The following is an 18,098-nucleotide window of genomic DNA, read 5'->3' as shown; positions in this document are numbered from 1 at the left end:
TTTTTGTTAATATGAGAGGGGGAGATTGGGGAAGGGAGAAGGAGGAGGGGGTGAGGAGATAGATGAGGGGTATAAAAGCAGTCCGTGAAGGTGAGGACAGGCTGGAGCTCTAATTAAACTTCACATTTTGGCTGAAGAAGAAGAAAAAAAAAAAACTTACCTCGGCTGTTGCTTTTCTTTCCTTTCTTGTTTACGTTTCCTTTCCTAGTTCCTCTTCCTGTCGTCCTCCTTCTTCTTCTTCTTCTTCTATTTTACTCTGATACCGTCTTCGCTCTTCCCTCTGGGCGTCCGACGTCTGGCCCCAGCTGTTGCTGCGTCTGCACCCAGGATCGAGGCATGAATGCGGGGGCGTTCTCCAGCTCGGGCCCCCTGTCCTGGGCCATGTACCTGATGAGAAAAGGTCGGACAGGAAGCGCACTCTTTGGTAAAGCTAATTCCACTTCACAGTCATCCTCATCAGCGTGGTGTTGTCTGAACTAAACCAAGGTGTCCATCTTGTTTTATGTGTTGTTTCAAAGAAGTACTGTAACATAGTTTGTCCTATATTTTGAAGAAGAGCCTTTTGCATAAAATGATTATTTCACTGTCTTGACCTTTTCCACAGCAGAAGCTCGATTTAGGGTCAAGGTCTTTAAAATGCGCGAGACTTTGATACCTTGATATTAATCTCCATTGTTTAAATAATGATCGTATCCAGGAGAACAGACACTTCAGCTTGTCACACATTTTATTTAGCAGCAGCCGCAGGACAATTTTGTTGCCGCAGCTTTTTAAGTACTCAAACATGTTTGTGCAGTTTAGACAGTGTGCCGGGCTTTGCCTGTACACTTTCATTCACTACAAGAAATGAGCCAACACTGGATGTCCAGGTTTTGTGTTGCCGTGGTATCGGCATCATTTGACTTTCACAAGAATCATATTGCTGCCACGTTGGTTGTGATGCTGTTTTCAAGTGTTGAGCAGCTGAATTTGCATCCTGCCTCAGAAACCTATCCTTCTTTTGTAGTTACGCTTTGGTTGATTTAGGGAAATAAGGATGCTATCAATAAGTTCGATAGTTGATTGTGACTGGGTATTGATTATGGATCAGAGGACAATGACCGGCTCACGTTACCGGTCAGTCAGTGGTAAACGCTTGCAGAGCGAAATACAACTCCCCCCACCCTTCTCTCTCTCTCTCTCTCTCTCTCTCTCTGTCTCTCATTCCACTGTTTTCATTGAACCTTTATATGTTTTATAGGTTTTCCCCCATTGCAACAACTGTATTGATTTAATCGTTAAGCCTTAAAGGCCTGTGCAGAAGGAGAAAACAGAAGAACTGTTTTTTTAAATTTCACTGAACGGATCAAAAAATGGAAACTAAATTTACACTTTCAATTTAATTTACTTGATTTTTTTTGCATCTTCAAGAATCTTTTTTTTTTTTTTTTAACACTGTCACAAACCAGCGACATATGATGATGATGATGATGGTGTGTGTGTGTGTGTGTGTGTGTGTGTGATTCTTATAGAATCGGTGTGATGCTTGGCAGAGAGCCTGAAATGCTCACATATATGGTTTCAATGCGGCCTTCATTGTTTGAATTATTGATACGTTTGGTGCTATGTGGAGTAAATGTCCAGCGTCAGATTTAATGACGACGACTTTGATGAAATTGCAGCTTGACAGAAATGCTTTAGATGCAGGTGCTAAACGCACGCGGAGAAACAGAGTGACAATATATTTTGTCAGTTTTGTGTCCAGTTTTCAAAACAATGGCGGCACATTTTTGACATGTTACTTCGAGCAGTCTGAGCAGAGGATCTCAGGATAACAAGGGGAGGAAAAAAAGGACGAAGAGGCCCTGCATGAGGAAGTGAAAAATAGATATTTCCGAGGGCAAATCACGTCACGTCCATCTCAGGCCGACACAAGAGTGGAGGCGTTTACATTTTTTATCATCCCCCCTTCGGCTACAGAGGGGCGCAGGCAGGAGCAGACTGGCGTTTCTCTAAAACTCATCCGACAGCACGTTGATTTAACTCGAATCACATCGACTGACTCCTGGAGACACTCAGCTGAGACAAGGTTCTCAGGATACTGTTCGCTCAGCCCTTTCAAAGTAAAAGGATTTCTGTGTTTTTTAAGGGTTGGGATTAAAATCCACCTTAAATGTCAGTTAAAGTAAACACGTTTTACTTCAGAGACTCAAAGACCTCAGACTTCCTCACTGTCTCATTTTAAAGCAGCAATATAAAACGTCTTTGTTTTAATGTATATAACATATGTAGCTTTTAATGGATGCCATATCTGACACAGTGGACCTATTATTATACCTTAAAACGTTTGTGTAGAATTTTAAATACAATATTCAGAATTCAGGTTTTTTTAAGATTCCTGAATTCTACGTTTTTGTGCGGGCAAAATCGAAATTCCCACAGCAAATTAAAGTCTCCTAAAAATCAAAACAGTTTGAGTCAAAACTGTGTCAAAGTCCACAGCCAGCATTCTGACAGTCTGATAAATGTTTGTTAAGCAATCAATGAAGAAAGAGAAAAGCTGTCTTGGTGAGATTATATTTGTTTGGAGTTGGTGTTTAACAAATAAAGATTAAGAAGAAGAATATTAGTGCTGTGATTGTGACTCATGGTTTAAATATGATCAAAAGATTCAAAGACATAAAAACAGCAGTGGATTGAATGTTTATATGAAATGTGAATGTATATCATGGAGATAAAATAGGACCAAACATCCTTTAAAAAAGAGACGATTTAAGCTTTTCTCTGATACCTCTCAATCTGAACAAGGTGGTTTTTTAAAATCTCTTTTTTTTTAGAATTGTTTTGTTGTTTTTCTAACAGTTCAGCCTCACTTTCATTTTGTCTCTTTTTCTTTTCTTTTTTTTTGGCTTGGCAAATTAAAACGAAATCAGTCTTTTTGAGAGGATTGTGGTTGTCGTCTTTGAATGAATAAAATAAGATGAATTAAAATGAAATCCAAAGAGTGTTACACTCGTTTAAATAAATATATGTTCAATTTTAAGCATTATCGTTTGAATCATTTGGTTTAAAACACTTGTCAGTAAAACATCTACATCAGTGATGCTTTGTTAACAATTGTAATTTTTTTCCATCAGTGTTTTCTGTAAGGAAAACCTGAACATCCAAATCCTTTGTGATGACGAACCTGACCAAGACAAGTTCATGCAAAACATCACAAGATAATTAACACTTAAATAAGCCAGAAATTAAAATAAAAATGATTTTTACAGACTCATTAGTAAACCGTGTAATACAGCTGAGGTTCACTTCCAAGAAACATTTAAATCGTCCTTTGCAAATAAAGCAGGGACTGTCTCAAACAAGGAGGAAACATGACAACAATCTGAACAACTACTTCATAAAATCAAATCTGAAATGAATTTTAATTATGAGTTATATATTTTTCACGTTTTCAAATGTTTCATGTTTTTTCATAAATGCTTTTAGTCTTTCAAACAGATTATACAGGTAATAAATGTCACTGAATAAAACTCGCCTTTTTTTAATGAAGTGTGGTGTGTGTGTGTGTGTGTGTGTGTGTGTGTGTGTGTGTATGTGTGCGCGCGTGTGTTTAGGCCCTCCTGTTAATTCACTCATGCTTTCAAAGGGATGATGTTATGACTCAGATCACTTACTGCCCCCTATCGTTGATATTCTGTACTGACAGCCTGCTGATACCTGAATTGTTTTTCTTACCAGTCCCAATTTATTAAGAGTTTTTATTAAGATGACTCAATTAATGGAGACATTGTGTAGTTGAGTTATGGACTGGATTGTGTTGGTTAAAATTTGCACTTTTATTAAAGAACAGAAGAAACGAAAAAGGACAACAGGACCTTTATTTCATGAGTATGTTATTCCACTTTTGTGTTATTCCCGTTTTGCACTTTTGAATCATTTTTTTGTGCCTCGTTTTAATTCGGATTCGTTTTTTATGTATTCATATTTGTCTTACAATTGTGCCCATTCTTTTATTTCCTTGTCCGGTTTTACACATTAGATATTGTAGAGATTTGAGACACTGTCCTACTTTTCGTCACTTTATGTTTATCTGGTGATCACGCACTGAATTATAAGTGATGCAGTCGATTCTTCGTCAGCGCGTGAGTAAACGGCTCTTCGTTAAACCCCGCCTCCTCCCGGACGGACATGACGCTGATTGGTCAAGCCCTTTTTTTACTGACAACAAGCGGCAAGCTACCTCATTGGCTGAGGGCTCCTCAGTGGAAAGATGAAATGCAAATCCAGAGGTCTGCCGGTAAAAGCCTGGCGCTGTGAGCCGCTGACACACTCATGCACTCTGGATGAGAGAGAGTCATAAAGGGAGGCAGAGAGAGAGAGAGAGAGAGAGAGAGAGGGAGACGCTTGATTCAGTATAAACACCGGGACAAAACGAGATTTAAAGCCGCGTTAGTTCAGGTTTATTGCGCTTTGCTTCGTGTTTTGTTTCGCAAAACGTGTTTGGAAGATAACTTTAAACAGAGAGGGGACAGGAGGAACTTTAAAGTCACTGAAAAATCAACTTCAATAACTAAGGGACCTTTCCACTTAAAGAAAGACAAGAAAAACCCATAAGTGTTTCTTCAAGCCTTGGAGATCTGCTTTGGACGCTGTTTGGTTCCGGACTTTGGCGCACGAAACGCTGGACACCGGCGCGTGTGGACGGGACACCGAGCCGCAACTTTGGGCAAGACTGCTACAGATAAAGTGGACAAAGTGAAGATTATCGCCCAGAAACTCTTTTCAAGACTGAATCGGGAGGTTTTATTGTGAAGATCGGGGAAATAGAGTATCTGTGGGCGCACTGTGGCGCACAAATGGTGTTTCTGTGGGACGCTAAATACGGTAAAAGTCTTTTTTAAGTTAATGAAACGTTTAAAGTTTAGATGAAAAGAAGATGAAAACATGGTGCAACAAATTCTCTTTCATATACATTATCTCTCTGACAGTTTCATGGTGTCATCTGCGCACCAATATGATGGTTTGAAGTTGTCTTTGTCGCCTTTATATCCCTTTAAACTAAATATGAGCCTGCATTTTAATGCTGCTGCTGTGCCTCTGACTAATGTTCTATTGTTTTCCTCTGGATTGGATTATTTTTTATCATGTCCACATTTTTTTTTTCATCTTACTTCCTGCATCAATGAATCAAAGAAACACTGACAGGTTTAGTGATACTATAAGAGTTCAAGTGATCCTTAAAAATATATATATATATATATTTGTAACTTTCAAATCATGGTTCCTTTAAATCGTGTGCTGATTGTACTTTATGATTTGTTTTATGATATTTTAATGGCCCGAGAAAGTCCAGTGATTTAAAATCACATTTACAGCTTGAGTTTTGCAACAACAAAAAAGTGCAAGAAAATCAGACAATATTTCACTCTCCTGTGTATTAAGCGTTGCCTACCATCTATCTATCTAATGGTATTTAGAGGTCCAATACCATTGACAGAACTGGCCAAAAAGCCTTGGTTAAATGAGTGGGTAAAAAAGAAATGATAAGCAGACTTCATTAAAATTCATGAGCTCAAATCAAGTCATCATTTCACACTTACTGTTTTAACACCTTAAAAATCTGATGGTTCAAAACCATAAGGTTGAACCTCATCTTTGCCACTTCTTTAAGTTCTTTTCCATCCTTTCTTAAACAGGATATTATTTTAATTACTGCAATATAAAGTGAAACCAAAATGTACCATTCCATTCATGCTGCAGGAAGTAACGTAAAAAAAACACTGGAGACGAGTTGAGTCGACGTATTCAACATCTGTTAGTTTGTTGGAAGAGATGGAAGTCATTGTGAGGATTGTGTGAGTGTCTGTTGGTCGTCTTTACCCGGTGTGGTTGTGTGTGTCTGCGAGGGTTCGTGGCGCTCTCCGTGAGGTCACGGGCTTTACAAAGTGAAGTATCAGTGTGAAGGTTTCAACTGTAAACTAAACTCCAAACCACCAGCATGTGGCTTCAGATGTGGGCTGGCTGACTGACAAGCCCAGAGTCTTTGACACACACACACACACACACACACACAATTCACAGTCACACGCACAGCTGTCCGTTTATCTGCCGGCCCCTTCTCTCACAATTATTCCCTGAAAGCAGAGAGCGGCTGCAGTCTTTAGTTTGATGACTGCACACTCTGGTATGTGTGAGCACAATGTGTGTCATCATGCACTGTGTGTGTGTGTGTGTGTGTGTGTGTGTGTGTGTGTGTTTCAGCTTCATCCTCTCTAACAGTGATTTATTGTCTTGTTTTTCATGTAGCTCGTATTTGAATGAAATAAACTCAAGTTTACGTGTCGCACAGTATTTCCAAAAATCCCTCCTAGAATACCACCAACAGATCAACCAAAGCTAATTTAGATTTTGAACAATTTCTGTTTTCTATCTCTGTGATCAATCTGAAGATTTGGACATGAATCATTATATTTTTTTATCTGTCATAAAATGCTGAAAAACACTTTTAGGAGTTTCCCAAACACCACAAAGACAGTTAGACAAAACAAAACATTTAACAATCCTAAACACAGAGTTGTTGTTTTTTTGATGGAAAATGAACTCATATAACCTTTCTCTCCTCTATTAGACCCAGCCCCCGGCCGGCGTTACACCCCCCCATCCACAACCCTCGCCTCGGGGGGGAAGATGGCCGAGGCCCTGCCGCTGGGCGCACAGGAGGCGGGAGGCGGGGCAGCTCTGGTGGGCAAACTGCGAATGGCCGACCGTGGCATGGTGGAGGTACGGAAACGTGGAGATAAACATAAATACACTCCTGCGTGTGTTCTGACACGCAGACGCTGAACTGAGGGGTTTTTTTTGTTTCAGGTGATCTCTGATCATCCCGCTGAGCTGATGAAGACAGACAGTCCAAACTTCCTGTGCTCGGTGCTGCCCACACACTGGAGGTGCAACAAGACCCTGCCCATCGCCTTTAAGGTGTGTGTGTGTGTGTGTGTGTGTGTGTGTGTGTGTGTGTGTGTGTGTGTGTGTGTGCCGCCTTAAATCCCAACTCCTCTTTCATTTAGCCGTGTAGCTTCTTTCTGAATGACGTAAAACACAACAATATTAAATAAAAAAACAGAAATCCTCATCAATGTGAAGTTACCAACAACGATATGTTTACACGAACATTATGAAGGTTTCATTTTCTTTACAGGGTATTTCCTGTTGCATTAATGTGTGTGTGTGTGTGTGTGTGTGTGTGTGTGTGTGTGTGTTATCCTGCACTCTGAGACTAAATGCATTTACAGAAAAGCAGCTTTTAGCAGCAAAACACAAAACTGATTGATTTATTGGGTTTATGCATTAATGTGCACACATAGATTTGCCTGTGTGTGTGTGTGTGTGTGTGTGTGTGTGTGTGTGTGTGTTTGTGTGTTTGGTGCATTATGCATCGTTATGGAGTGCCATGAGCGGATGTCATGGCCTTTTACTGATGATGGATGGCTTTTACGATGCACACATACAAACACTCTCATACACAAACACACACACACACACACACACACACACACACACACACACACACACATATATATATATATACCGTATAGAGAGACATAAGTGAAAACTCATGAACATGCTGGACTCTGCACAGGTGCTTACTGTATGTACGGTAATTAGATTACACACACGATGTAGTTAAAAGAATGAGTGCACACAAACACACACACTCACACCAACACACTCACACCAACACACACACACACACACACACACACACACAGGCAATGGGGCATAAAACCAGCCACGCAGAATAAAAAAGGCAAAGGAAACAATTACGAAGCTCTGAAGCCCAGTGTGTGTGTGTGTGTGTGTGTGTGTGTGTGTGTGTGTGTGTGTGTGTGTTTGCATGTGGTTTTGTCCACTCACACTTCTTGAGTGAAAATGTATTATAATAATAATATGATTTCCCCTTAAACAGTGATACTGGTGGAGTGCTGTTTACCTGAGTTACAGGCTGTGGTTACTCACAGTGAGGGCTCGGGGTTAAAGAGAAGCTGTGTGTGGTGTAGGACAGTATCTACGGAGTCATTTGCACACTGATGGTTTGGTTTGATTAACGTTAAAATGGAAATCAGCCTCCAGTTGGTTCTGTATTTGCGTATTTGTGGAGGAAGACAACGTGCTCTCGAGTGCACTCTTTCACATTTCTGTGGTCTTTTAACAGTTTCATTCTCACTCATTAAACGTCTCTTCTTTCCTCTGACATTTAGGATTTAAAGTTCAAAGTTCTCGACAATATTCTCACGAGAGTGAACTAATTAATGAAACGTATCATTTAAATATTAGAGCTGGATGAAAGGAAAAGTAATTAAAAGACATGCTATATGATGGGTAAGCTAGTTGTGATTTAGTTAGCACCATTTGTACCTGTCTCAAGTATTCTCATGTGTGATGGAAGAGGTGTTGACGGGCTCAACATACAGTGTCAATATTTCCTCGCTTGTTTGTATCTCCCAAAGCATGATGGGAACTGTAGTACAAGGATCTAGAACATGCAAAATAAATCTTTCCTTTAGGCCTGGGAAGATCACATCTACTTTTTTATAAATAGTTCTGGATCACTGACACCGCCTTTAAGAAGACAAATTCTGTTATTTAATTAATGAATTATTATTATTATTATTAATTAGTCAAGCTGCGCAGAAAAACTTTATTTTAAATTGTAAATAAAAACTAGATCCGCAGTAAACTCTCTTCTTTTGCGTTCATATTTTGATTGAATAGCAGACGGAGACTTTAACGCCCTTTTTCCGACATCATGTGTTCAGGTGGTTGCCCTGGGCGACATCCCAGATGGCACCCTGGTGACAGTGATGGCGGGGAACGATGAGAACTACTCAGCCGAGCTTCGGAACGCCACGGCCGCAATCAAGAACCAAGTGGCCAGATTCAACGACCTGCGCTTTGTCGGCCGCAGTGGACGAGGTAAAAAAAACAACACAAAAACATAAAAACACACAAACATAAAAACACACAGACATAAAAACACACAAACATAAAAACACACAGACATAAAAACACACAGACATAAAAACACACATCATGAAAACAACATTGTTAAAATGAATTATCAGACATGAAACGTGAGTGAAGGCAGAATCTGCCTCTAAAGACGGTCAAAGAAGTTGAAACGTCGGGCCGGCGTGTTGCTCAAACACAGAACGCCGCGTGGATAAATTAGGGGAAGTACAAATGAATAAAACCAGCATTCACACAACTTCCTCCTCACACAACCATTCAAAGTCTACCTCCCTTTGCACCCCTCCTCCTCCTCACCCTCATGTCTTTAACGGACACACTAGACCACAGTTACTCTAAATCAGTCGCAGGCAAATGTCCCAACTTATCTATTTAAAACACCAGTCCTGTGTACACAAGCTCTGCGAACACTCACACATTCATGAACACACACGCACACATTGAAATGACAACTGCTGCACAGCTGAAGGGAAATATAGGAAGAACTGTCGATGTTTGACAATCCTGATCTTTCAATTCAAGGATATTAAACATATTTAGGATTGAACACTCCTGGAAGGATTCTTCATCCCTGCACTTTTATACATTTGATTGTGTATGCCGTAGCAAGCAAGCAAGTCAGTATTTGGCCCACCAAGTTTCCACAAGGTTACAATTTCATGACGGTTTAGTTTCACTGTGTCTTTTGAAGGTTAACAGTCCATAGCCGTGCGAGCAGCCAAATGCTAATTTTAACATAACGTGCTTTCAAAACAATACCATCATTCTGTGATAGAGGAGGTATCACGTTTCTGTGTTCCCCATCTTGGATTGACTTTTTTTACACTTAAATGTTAAAACATTCTCCACGTTGATTCACTGATGTGATGAAACTTTTTTTTTCGATGCTCACATCACTTTTTTACCTCAAATTTCGGAGACGAATCTTGATTGCTATGAGGGATTTAGTGAACTTTGTGTTCTCACCACCGAAGACCTCTAAATGTCATTAACTGTCTATGTGGGAAGTGGTTAGCTTAGCTGCCAACAGCAAGGAGCGGTTTTCGTGGTTTGACGAGCGGTTAGTGTGTGTGTGGCAGTCGCAGTCAAAGATCTCATATTCAGTCATCATGAGGCAGTTTTCTTTGTTTTTCCAGAAGCTCTACTTACAACACACAAGCAACACTGAAACAGCCGACATGTGTGCACACAGCGTAGCGGTTGCTCTGTGCATTTGCATATCAGTAGCTGTTTAGTTAATCAAAAAAAGTCAGAGTGAATCCATCTGTTTGTAGTCTTTTAGTTTGGCGTTGTGGGGGATGGTTCCACTCCTGAAATCAGTCAGATAATAAACGTAAAACTACATTTAAAGACACAAAACCCTGAAATATTCTCTGAGCTCACATGGCCGTTTGTTGATCACAAAGGTTCAGACTATTTATCTTTTAGACAATATCATACTCTTTGTCAACATGCACACACACACACACACACACACACACACACACACAGTGCTTGGTTTAACACAGGGTAAATAAGCGATTCTATCTGATCGGCTGATGCCTCTGCAGGCTCTGACAGGACGCTCACGGACAAACACAATACAGCACATGTGTGAAATCTGTTCTTATCTCCGGAGAATAAGAAGACATGTAGGGGTGATAACAGAGAAATAACCGGAAAGCAGCATTTGTGAGTGTGTGTGTGTGTCTATGTGTGTGTGTTTGTATGAAGCCACCGGTTGGTTGGCTGCTAGACACAACAGAAACAAAGAGCCCAGCTGTTCTCTTCCTCCTCCTTCTGCCTCTTTATCGGACAACATCTCTGACTGTAAACTTCCTTATGGAAAAGAACCTGCACAAACACATATTGCAAGTTTCTTTTGACCTTTGGACACAAGTTTACAGTGCTTATCAGTTTGTATACGAAGTCTATTTGGAAAACAGCAAAGTGTTTGATTTGGAGGGTAAACGCCCTCTAGTGGCCAGTTGCTGTACAAACAATAAACAACAGGAATGGGGCTTATTCATGCCAGTTAGGCCCATGTTAGATGCCACTAAGAACAACGCACACATCATATAATGGTTTCTTCTGGTAAGAAGAATGCTTCATGTTACAACATGGCAAACTGCACATATAATGTCCCCAAGGGGACAATAAAGAGTACTGTAAATACTCGCTGCTAAAGGTTTTCATAGTCCGCTAGAGCGCGTCGGATAAAGCCACAAGAACACTGAACAGTACGCGGATATTTGTTTTTACTTTGAGAGATTAAAAGAAAAGTTTTCTTCATGACAGATAATAAGAATATATGGAATGATAGCAGGAAACACATTAGAGAGAAGTGAGAGTACTATGCATACTGTACTGTGTGTGTGTGTGTGTGTGTGTGGGGGGGGGGGGCATCAGACTGTCTGCATGTGGTAACTTTACTCCGGCCCTGGCACACAACAGCAGAGGTGGTCCTACAAGCTTAGTGATGAGTGAGGGTTACGTCCAAACTTGAGTCTACACACACACACACACACACACACACACACACACACACACACACACACACACACACACACAACCTTTTATTACAGTAGATATGTATTTGTTGTCACTCATGACCACGGTTCAACTGATACTACGTTTTATTGGTTGATATTTTGGGACTACACCTCTTGGCTCTGATTGGCTGACGAGTGTCGCTTAAAAGTGTATATTGGGAAACCTTAACACTTCATCTTCTAAATCAGTGCCCTGTTTTATTTTGTGGTTTTTTTTTTAAGGATGCCAGTTACCATAGCAACAGCAGTGCTAAAATGACTGACAGTAACTTCAATCACTTTTAATTTTACTGGATGCGTTCACATGACAAGCTGCCACAGGTTCTTCCGGACCCGTTCAGTGGTTTCAGACAATACTGGATGTTTCCTGACTTGATTTTGTCCTGCTCGCTGGTATCAAGCATGCAAGTTTGGAGAGCTCCTGTTCAACCATATTTTTCAAGCGTGTTACCATGTGACAATAATTATCCAACTCGTCATGCATACAAATGTCTCCAAGTGCATCCGGTGTGTAAAAATGTGTGGCCTAATACTGCTGTGATTTAAAATACAATTCCTTTGTCTTTTAGCCTCAGCATAATCAATATGGTCTGATATGTTGAACTCAATATTCTGCCTTGAGACATAAAAGTTAGTTACATAATTACACAGGTTACACTTCCACTGAGTCCTCAGCTAGCTTGTTTACTGGATCAATCAGTGCACTCTTTCTTCATATTACCATTTTTATCCGTGTGTGCATGTCTGTGTGTGTGTGTGTGTGTGTGTGTGTGTGTGTGTGTGTGTGTGTGTGTGTGTGTGTGTGTGTGTGTGTGTGTGTGTGTGTGTGTGTGGCTTCTGGTTTATTCCTGTCTGGGGCAACATGACTTTCAAGACTTAATGCATAAAGCAGACCAAAAGGATATTTTAGGAGAACAGGAGGGAGGGAGGAGTAAAGTAGAGGAAAGAAAGGAGGGTGACTTGAAAATGATTCAAAGACTAATTAACAGTTTTTTTCCATTACTGTCTTTTCCCCCCGATCCCTTTCTCGTTCTCTATCCACCTATCTGCTCCCATCTTCTCTTTCTTTCATAGGGAAGAGCTTCACTCTGACCATCACAGTGTTCACCAACCCTCCTCAAGTGGCCACCTACCAGAGAGCCATTAAGATTACGGTGGACGGTCCCAGAGAGCCACGACGTGAGTGACGCTGACACACAAATGTTTCACACGGCGGCTGAGAATGATCGAATACGCTTCCTGCTGACAGGCACCTCACACAACCCCACTTCAAATAACACAGATACCCCTTTAAACAAGCATGCTGCAGATGTGGAAAGGGAGATTGTGACCTCTCTCCTCAGCTGTCCTGTTCAATAAAGTCGAACTTGTCCAGAGGAATAAAAAAAAAAACTTTTGCAAGTTTTGCAAAGTCATTCAACGCTAACATTCTTGTCTGCTGTTGTGTGTCAGAGTATTGTGCAGCAATTTCAAAAGACCTTGGTTTCAGCTATAACCACAGTGATCATTTATATCATCAGTGCTTCTGGACACAGTTTAAGACAGGAAGCAGTTTTTTATTGGACCACTTTAAGATGTATTTGTGGTATTGTAGAGGCAAAGCCCACAAACTAAAGTACACGCTGAGGACGGAGATGCCTTTAATCCCCACAGACAAAGTCTCAGATGAGTGAGTCAGTAAGGAACCTGATGCAACGCTGAGTTCCTCTCCCACTCACTGTGATGAAATGTGGGGATTTCTAAAACAGACGATGAAGCATAAGGGAGAAGCAGATTTTCACGGGTAATAAAAGCCGGGGGGGGGGGGGGATTTTCTAATTCCTGTTCAATGGGATTGAACTTGAACAGAGCGACAGTGGTCAGAGGAGTCAGGAGAGACGAGAGGTGACAGAAAGAGAGGAAGACTCCTGCCAGCTCCGCTCAGCTGTGAATAACCATCACTCGTCTCTAACTCGCCCACACACACACACACACACACACACACACACACTCAGTATTAATACACACACATGTACACTTCCCCCTTTGGGAGGAAGTGCCTGTAACTGGAGCTCAGTCTCGGGGCTTTGAAGTGCAGCCAACACCACAGACAGCGTGACAGACCACCACACAGACACACACACCCGGGGAGACAGCCCGACCCCTACGCGGCGCCCATCGCCAGATTCCCCACGCAACAGCAGACAGTGTGTTAATAATGTTAGGGCATTGTTCGGGCCTGTAGGGTTGTAATCCCCGGATCATGTGACTGGATTACATGCAGGAATCTACGTCGACAAAATCGCGTTCTCCTGCAGCAAAAAAGTTCCGAAACGTTTAGAAATCATGACAGTTAAATGTCACCTCTCACTCGCAGGCCACCGTCAAAAGATGGACGAGGTCAAACCCGGCACCCTGGCGTTCTCCGAGAGGCTAACAGAGCTGGAGCACCTGAGGAGGAACTCCATGAGGGTGACGCCACCTCACCACCACCATCACCACCAACCGTCCGCCAACACTCGCCAATCTGCAGCGCTTAACTCCGCCTCCTTCTCCAGCCCGGCGCACACTCAGATAACTGCCGGTAAGAGCGCAAAAGTGATTCACCAGGCCTGAAGAAGCAAAAAAAAAAAAAAAAAAAGTACTCTTCAGTTCACTCTTTAAAATGTGCCTCAATCAGTAAAACAAATGTGCTCGAGTTATAAACAAAGACTGTATATAAATATGGACAACGCGTCTCCATGTCCAAAACACTCCCATGACAGCTGCTGACTGTTGCGCTCGTGGTGATGTCTTTTGGAGCCAAGACATGCAGAAGGGCTTCTGGATGGTGGAGCCTCATAATTGACGTCCCACCCCTTCCACTGACCGCAGCACATATTTAACTTAGCGATAAAAATGATCCCACAGATTTACACAGTTTAGAGCGGACACTCGTAGTCATGGAAAACAAAAACGACCTCCAGCTGTTCCTCCTCTGGTCTGCTTGTGAAAGCTGCAGAGCTGTCAATCATGACGTTAAATCTGCTCTTACTGCGTCCAATTAGAAATTAAAACTTAACTTCTGATAAAAATGAACTCTCGGACATAAATCAGCACGATAACAGCTGATGACAGAAAGCATGTTTGAGGAAATGTAATTGGCCTGTGTTTTACTGTACGTAAAAGTCCATCTGTTAACATGGAGGAGGCGGAGTTTATGACCTACAGTATAGTGGAGGCGTTTATGTGAGGGAATGAATCTGTAGTAACTTCTTTGTATAAAAAACACACCTTTATGATTCCACGTTCACAACATAGCATAGCATCACTCAGCGGCGCTCGTGTGGTCAGAAAGAGGCAGACACACATCAACCCTACAATTATTGGCGGAGCTGCTTTAGCACCTGAGCTAACACGCCGGCTTGAGGATTGAGAAACGACTCTGCTGCAATTTGTGTTTGGGCTCAAAAACAATCCATTAAGCAACCGCTCAGATGAAACCGTGTCGCATATTCTGCAAAACAGGAAGCTCACGGATTAGTCAGACACGTCTGCATGGGACGTGTGTTTCTGTTGCAAACACTGTCAATGCATTTATACGAGCCATGACATGTCCAGACTGAAAAAAGGCCTGCTGGTGTCAAATGTTTTTCAAGCTTTTCAGAGACTTGTGTAGTTGCTGAATGACTTTACGTGAAGGTTGAAAAAGGAATGAAATAAGGTTGTGGTTATTTTTTGAATGGAAGAGAAAACCACTTCCCTCTGGAGGTAATCATATAGAGGTGGTGACGACATGAGATCATCTTTCTCTGGAACCAGCTCGATGTCTGGGGACAGTTTTAGATATTATCTCATGACTTAATGTGCATGACCAAATCCTTCAGAAAAATGATTCAACACTATCCGTCCATGTGGAGCATGATGCCTTTTAAGGGAGCACCTGCACTCTCACAGAGAGGCTTCAAACTGTGTGTATGGCAACAGGTTTTAAAGCTCCTGTTTGTTTGTTTTTCCCGCTGGTTATGAAAAAGATCGAGGTAAATACCGATACCACTATAAGACCAACAAGGCGACCTCCTTCAGCCCGATAAAAAACTCATCTCTGTCACCGGTAAATGATACGACACAACAGACCAACTTCGGCTGCTGACATTATTTTAGGACGTGCAGATGTCTTTGCACAGGGCCAATATCCACTGATAGACCAAATTTTCAAATCGTTATTTTCTGATTCAGGAACTTGCAGCTGCGGGGTTGATGTCAGATGAGTCAATTAACAGTAAATTGTCAAGACAGCTGTTTTTTATGCATTTCATGGAAAAGATACGGTGACTGATATGTTTGACGATGAGAAGCCAACAGAATCAGACCGGCTCAGAAACGTCCCACAAGCACCTCTGAAGCTCTTTATATGTAGTTTTAAAAAGCACAAGGATAAAACAGGAAGATGTTTTTTGACCAACGGTTCGTTCAAGTTCCTCCTTGTCCTGTTATCAGGAGAAAGGAGCGCTGGACACAAACATTAGAGTGACCTTCAGCGCCGAGTTTAACCAAAAACGTGAAACTATGTGTGTGAATGTGTGTTTGTGCGTCCAGATGCATCAAACCTCATTGTTCCTCTTTGTGGTTTCTGTGAGATCCATTGTGGTCTTTGTGTGTGTGTGTGTGTACCTGTTTGTGTGTGTGTGTTGCGGTTGCTGTGGATACTCTATGTGGCACCGAAAGAGGGTATCTGTTCCTCTTCTGCTTTCAGTGGTATGACGCTCTATTTGTGTGTTTGAGTGTGTTTGTGCACGCATATATAACTGTTTAAGTGCAGTAAAAAACTCTGTTTCTTCTTCTTCTTTTTTTTTTCACATTTGCATGTGAGTGTGTCTGTGAGTGAGGAAGCAAGTTATTACTTAAGGAGGAAATGAGAGTCAGCTGACAGGAAGTGCTGCTGTGAGAAAAAGAAATGTTGCAAATGTATAACTGCTTTTTGACGCAACCGTCAGAATTTCACAAATCCAAACTCAGCCTTCAATACAATGTGAGGGAAGCCTTTTAAATTCAGCCCAATGTGTGAGCTTGTACTCAAACCTGCAAGAATCAGGTCAGAGCAAAAGCTGGCGCGCACAATCCAAAAAGGAAAAGCAAAATTATCGAAGCTACATCGACGACACAAACATGACATAGTGCAGTGTAAAGCTGCAGTTTATGAAAACATGTTTACATCAGAGCAGTACGGGGAGACGAGCAACACTGCACACAGCTGCATCAAGAGCGTGGCTGCTTTAAGACTAATCACAGAATGATAGCGTTTGACTTCACGACGTACCTTTAAAACAACAAGTATTTAGATCATATTGGTTTTAAAGGAAGCAATGATACGTTTGCTTTGCAGATATTCAGCCACTCTTTAGACCGGCAAGCAGCTGAGACAGAGATGTTGTAGAGCAGAGGTGAGAGACAAAGAGGAACACTCTGCAGTTGTAGGGCGCACCGTGTTTTTCTGATTCCTCTTAAAAATGAAAATAGCAACAGGAAACCGTTATTGGGCCATTACAGCCCTCACTCTCTTTCCCTCTTTGGTTTCTTTTCCTCTCTCCGTCATCAGGCGGCCTGCTCGTCTCTCATTTCTCTTTTTACAATCCTCGTCCCTTCTTTCGCTTCTCACATTTTCCTAACTGTGAGTAATAAATACTGTAGCATCGTGTAGCGCGGGGACTGATTTGTGCGCGTGTGCTTTGGTGTGTCGGTTTTCACATGTGTGGCCGTGCAGTTAAAGTCTCTGCTGCCAAAACACTTAGAGCTCCTGACAGAAGTAAAGTACACAGAGTGGTGGAGCATGATGAAGCCTATTTGTACCTTTAGATAACAAGCTAATATTAGCATTCAACCACTTTCTATCTAATATTACAATAGCCTGAATTGTTGCTTCCCTAATATTTGTGTAAGTTTCAGTTTTCAGCCATTTTTTAGCAGATGGTGAATGATTGTTAAGCTTTGTAGCAAAAACAACGTGAGGAGTGTAAAACATGAAAAGACAGCCGGACCTCATTTATTTCTGAAGCGTTATGTATTTATGGGACAACTCTATCTCCAAAGCCTAAAAGAAAATCTCAGGTAACTCAGGAGACGCTTTTCTATGTGTTTAAGTTCTATGCTCCAGGCAGCCAGCCGCCTGTGACTCCTGTCCCACATTAGTGCTCTCTGCCAGGGGAGAAAAACGAGGAAAGGAGGGGGCTTGGCACAGGGCCTGGCCTTCACCACCACCCAGATACACCACACACACACACACACACACACACACACACACACACAGAAACGCACGCATAAACGCACACACAATTCAATGCTTGGGAGAGCTCTTGGCTAGACTTGAAAAGCCTTCATTGACGTCTCGGCTGCTGTGTACAATTTGCTTCCTCGTCTGTCTGCACAGCCACACAGACACACACGCAGACACACAGACACACACGCAGACACACAGACACACACGCAGACACACACGCAGACACACACGCAGACACACAGACACACACACAGACATTCGTCTGCAAGTCTGTGGGTGATCAGTGCATTTATTAGACTATGGGGAAAGACTGGATTGAATGA

The 18,098-nt window shown here is 41.8% G+C and overlaps 1 protein-coding gene across 3 annotated transcripts in view; it reads left to right on the top strand.

Moving 5' to 3' along the window:
• The window catches only part of runx1 (RUNX family transcription factor 1), a 34,351-nt gene that overhangs the window by 13,984 nt on the left and 2,269 nt on the right, over nucleotides 1–18,098 (top strand). Inside the window, exons 1-6 of one of the 3 annotated variants that reach the window (XM_079335992.1) lie at nucleotides 4,350–4,866; nucleotides 6,611–6,762; nucleotides 6,850–6,960; nucleotides 8,799–8,955; nucleotides 12,615–12,719; nucleotides 13,897–14,103. In XM_079335992.1, coding sequence (XP_079192118.1) covers nucleotides 4,839–4,866; nucleotides 6,611–6,762; nucleotides 6,850–6,960; nucleotides 8,799–8,955; nucleotides 12,615–12,719; nucleotides 13,897–14,103 — 760 coding nt within the window. In that variant the 5' untranslated portion in view covers nucleotides 4,350–4,838. Of the gene's footprint in view, nucleotides 1–4,349; nucleotides 4,867–6,610; nucleotides 6,763–6,849; nucleotides 6,961–8,798; nucleotides 8,956–12,614; nucleotides 12,720–13,896; nucleotides 14,104–18,098 lie in introns of those variants that run through there. The other 2 variants (XM_079335991.1, XM_079335993.1) reach the window with 2 other exon arrangements.

The sequence above is a fragment of the Symphodus melops genome, assembly GCF_947650265.1.
Source record: "Symphodus melops genome assembly, chromosome: 23".
In the NCBI taxonomy this organism is placed as follows: Eukaryota; Metazoa; Chordata; class Actinopteri; order Labriformes; family Labridae; genus Symphodus; species Symphodus melops.
The sequence above is the reverse complement of the archived record's forward strand: the minus strand, read 5'-3'. Positions and strand labels throughout refer to the sequence as shown.